We start from the raw sequence: 4,470 nt of genomic DNA, 5'->3' as shown, positions 1-4,470 counted from the left end.
TATAATAAAAAGATTTTTTTCAGTTTACAAATTTGAACAACACAAAACAACATAGTATTATACCCCAGGAGACATCAATGTAGTACCTTTTTACAAGGGAAACATGAGGTACCTGAAAACATAACACTCAAATAGAAGCTAAACTTAGCAGTTAAACGCAACTGTCGGTCCAGAAATAGAGTTTCAATGAATAATATGAGACTCAAATGTTCCTCAAATGAAGGAATCTATCTAACCACACCTATTTATTAGAATGTATGTACGTACGAGCTTCGTTTCCATAATCCAATCAGAGCAAGATTGGGTATTAAACAGTACTCTCCATGCATAAAAAAATTATACCCCGAGAGAGATCATAAATTGAACACCTTCATTAGTGAGGGAATAGCATTTACTTAAATACATTAGTTTTTTTTAATTTTGGTTGCATATGGATGCATGGTAGCTAGTCTGTTAGATAGATATAAACATGGGATTGTCAAAAACAGTCACTTTGGTAGGAGTATCCTCGATTGTCCTAGTTGCGGTGGCGATTGCTGTGGCTGTCAGTTTAAACAAAAACCATGACGATGCTAAATTTTCCACCGCTAACAAATCCGTTAAAACCATGTGTGAAGCAACTGATTATAAGGATGCTTGTGCTAAAAGCCTCTCCTCATCAAATTCTCACGATCCGCAAGAACTTATGAAGACCAGTTTCAAAGCGGCCATCAGTGACATTAATGAAGTTGTTGGAAAATCCAAAACTCTTGAAGATGCCTCCAAGGACTCACGTACCAAAGACGCGTATAAACTTTGTAAGGATCTGTTGGAAACCTCAGTTAGTGACCTTGATAGATCTGGAGACAAGATTGGTAAATTAGAGGCTAGTAAGATGGACGAATACGTTGCGGATGTCCAGACATGGCTTACTGGTGCTATAGATTATCAAGAGACTTGTATTGATGCTTTTCAAAATACAACCGGGGATGCTGGGGAAAAAATGAAGGATTTGCTGAAAAGCTCTTACGAACTATCCAGCAATTCCCTTGCAATGGTTGGTGACATTAAGTCCATTGTTTCAAACTTAAATATTCCTGGACTTCACAGAAGACTCTTTGAATATGACTATGGGCCACGAGGTGATCCACCTCCAAGTGAGGATCCCGGTTCAGGATTTAGCACACCATCCCACCGCAGACTCTTTGATTATGATTATGGGCCACGTGGTGATCCACCCCCAAGTGAGGATCCCGGTTGGGGAGCAGGCGGATCATCTCGCAGACTTTTTGAATATGACAATGAGCAACCACATGTTGATCCAGCCCCAAGTGAGGATCCCAGTTCAGGAGCAAGCATATCCTCCCGCAAACTCTCTGAATATGATTATGGGCCACGAGGTGATCCACCCCCGAGTGAGGATCCCGGTTGGGGAGCAGGCGGATCATCTCGCAGACTTTTTGAATATGACAATGAGCAACCACATGTTGATCCAGCCCCAAGTGAGGATCCCAGTTCAGGAGCAAGCATATCCTCCCGCAAACTCTCTGAATATGATTATGGGCCACGAGGTGATCCACCTCCAAGTGAGGATCCCGGTTCGGGATTTAGCACACCATCCCACCGCAGACTCTTTGATTATGATTATGGGCCACGTGGTGATCCACCCCCAAGTGAGGATCCTGGTTGGGGAGCAGGTGGATCACATCGCAGACTCTTTGATTATGATTATGGGCCAAAAGGTGATCCACCTCCAAGTGAGGATCCTGGTTGGGGAGCAGGTGGATCACATCGCAGACTCTTTGATTATGATTACGGGCCACGTGGTGATCCACCCCCAAGCGAGGATCCTGGTTGGGGAGCAGGTGGATCACATCGCAGACTATTTGATTATGACTATGGGCCACGTGGTGATCCACCCCCAAGTGAGGATCCTGGTTGGGGAGCAGGAGGATCGCATCGCAGACTATTTGATGCCGCTAATGGGCCTCCAAGTGATCACTCTCCCACCGAGGATCCGGGTCAAGGAGCAGAGCCAGTGGTGCGTGGTGTCTTTAGTAATGATAATGAAACTCCAAGCGATAATGGCTCTCCAAGTCATAATTCCGAAGATATATCTAATGGTCGTAATGTCGCTAGCTCCAAAGAAATTCCTGAATGGGTAGGTACACACCATAGAAACCTCCTTCAAGCTAATCCAAAGCCAAATGCGGTAGTTGCTCTAGATGGGTCTGGACAATTCAAAAGTATCAACGAAGCCCTTAAGACAGTCCCACCCAATAATGTAAAAGCCTTTGTTATACTTGTCAAGGCCGGTATCTATAACGAGTATGTTGATGTTCCAAGACGTACAGACAATGTTGTCATGATTGGGGAAGGTGCAACCAAGACCAAAGTCACAGGGAACAAAAATTTCATCGATGGAGTCGGAACATTCCAAACTGCAACATTCGGTATGTTATTTGAATTTACTCTCTACAGCCTTATTAAAATTCATATTTATGCATTAACTCATAGCAGATAACTTTTTTATTTCTCACTTTTTTTGTATAGCTGTAAATGGTAACGGGTTCATGGCTAAGGACATGGGCTTCGAGAACTCGGCAGGAGCCGCTAAACATCAAGCCGTTGCTCTACGCGTATCCGGTGACAGGGCCATATTCTTTCAATGCCAAATGGACGGTTATCAAGACACCCTTTACACCCATACCTATCGCCAATTCTACCGTGACTGCACAATCACTGGTACCATTGATTTCATCTTTGGTGACGCCGCTGCAGTTTTTCAAAACTGTAAAATGATTGTGAGAAAGCCAATGGATAACCAAGGGTGCATGGTGACAGCACAAGGTAGGAAAGATAGGAGATCCACGGGTGGAAATATCCTTCAAAACTGCCAAATTACGGCTGAACCAGCATTCATGCAAGCTAAGCCCCCGATCAAGTCCTATTTAGGCCGTCCATGGAAAGAATTTTCGAGGACAGTTGTGATGCAGTCATTTATTGACAGCAATATTATTCCTGAAGGGTGGTCACCATGGACAGGTAATTTTGGTCAGGACACTTGCTATTATGCTGAATACCAGAATAGAGGACCCGGATCCGACACTTCCAGGAGAGTAGCATGGAAAGGTGTCCAGAAGAATCTCACTCCAGAGGTTATTTCTCAGTTCACTGCTGGAAAGTTTCTCCAAGGTGATGCATGGATTCCAGTTGCAGGCATCCCTTATGACTCCGGAATGATGAAAGTTTAAATTCAGATTTTATTCAAGCTTTTTTTTTCCCTTCCATATAGTTGCAAAAGTACAAGTTATGTATATATCATTCATGATGTTTTTTGTATAGAATTATTACCATATTTAATTTAATGAACTTCCATATTAAAATTTCATTCAAAAAGTTTGATCATACTTGGTAGACTATTTTGTTACGGAACAATTAGACAAATTGTCTAGAATGGACAGTAATCTTACAAGTCAAAAGGACAACTCCTATATCTAGGACGGATATGATAAAGAAGAAACTACTACAAAATTAAAGAATGAATGCAAATCACAAACAACGCCTACTTGATTCAGCCTCTACTTTTGTCTATATAGCTTGCATTCAAGTCCCACGCCAACTTGATATAAGGAATCTCTTATTATCTCAAGCTTAAAACTCTTAAACAAGTAAGTATTGCAAAAAAAAAACTTTATTACAGTATGAGGTAATACTATAACAGGGGCAACACCTTAATCCCTTTCGCATAGAGTTATAGTTACTAAGCTTAGGTTGCAAGCCTATGTGTTCTTAGCTTAACATGGTTGGTAAGTTGGGGGAACTCAGAACATACTTCATCAAAATTATTGGCACTTAGTTAGTTGTTAGCTCTGTAGCTGATTGAATTAATTATTTTAACTAGCCAATTGAATTTAGTTGTTTTTAACAATTGTTTCATAAATAGATGTTTCAATTAGTTTTTTTATTCATGGGCTTAAAAAGCTCCTTCAAGTAACTTTTTCAAAATCAGTTTTTTTGGGACTAAACCGCTATTTGGGAAAGTTAACTACCAAACATTAATATTAGAGATTTAGTTTGATCAAACATCTAATTTGCTTCAAAAAAAATATTTTCCGTCACAAAACTAACTTTCAAAACACAAAAGTCTCCTCGAAGCAAAATTTGAAATGGTCAGTAATAAAGTGTAAGAGTAGTTTAGAAATCGTAGTTAAAATGATATTGATTTGCTAAAATTTAGCATCCATTAGCTTTGATAGGAGATGCTCTTATCTTTCATTCCGCACCTCCCATTAATGGGAGACAAATTGATGGACCTGACCTTAATCAGATAAATAGAACAAGGGCGTGCATCGGTGCATACATGCGCGCACATTTTTTCACGGATGCTCAAACAATAGAGATAGTAGTAGTAGTAGTATTATCACTCCCGTGATAAATCGCATTATCCATGATGTAATATAGATCTTGGATGTAACTAACCATTGTTAT

General features: G+C 40.5%; 1 protein-coding gene across 1 annotated transcript; it reads left to right on the top strand.

Moving 5' to 3' along the window:
• The first annotated feature begins 435 nt into the window (after positions 1 to 435).
• Positions 436 to 3,310, top strand: LOC141684837 (uncharacterized). The gene is made up of 2 exons (XM_074489973.1): positions 436 to 2,432; positions 2,533 to 3,310. Exons 1-2 carry the CDS (start codon positions 470 to 472, stop codon positions 3,231 to 3,233), a joined length of 2,664 nt encoding a protein of 887 aa, XP_074346074.1. The 5' UTR covers positions 436 to 469; the 3' UTR covers positions 3,234 to 3,310.
• The last annotated feature ends 1,160 nt before the right edge of the window (positions 3,311 to 4,470 follow it).

The sequence above is a fragment of the Apium graveolens genome, chromosome 9, assembly GCF_009905375.1.
Source record: "Apium graveolens cultivar Ventura chromosome 9, ASM990537v1, whole genome shotgun sequence".
In the NCBI taxonomy this organism is placed as follows: domain Eukaryota; kingdom Viridiplantae; phylum Streptophyta; class Magnoliopsida; order Apiales; family Apiaceae; genus Apium; species Apium graveolens.
This window is presented reverse-complemented; position numbering and strand designations above follow the sequence as displayed.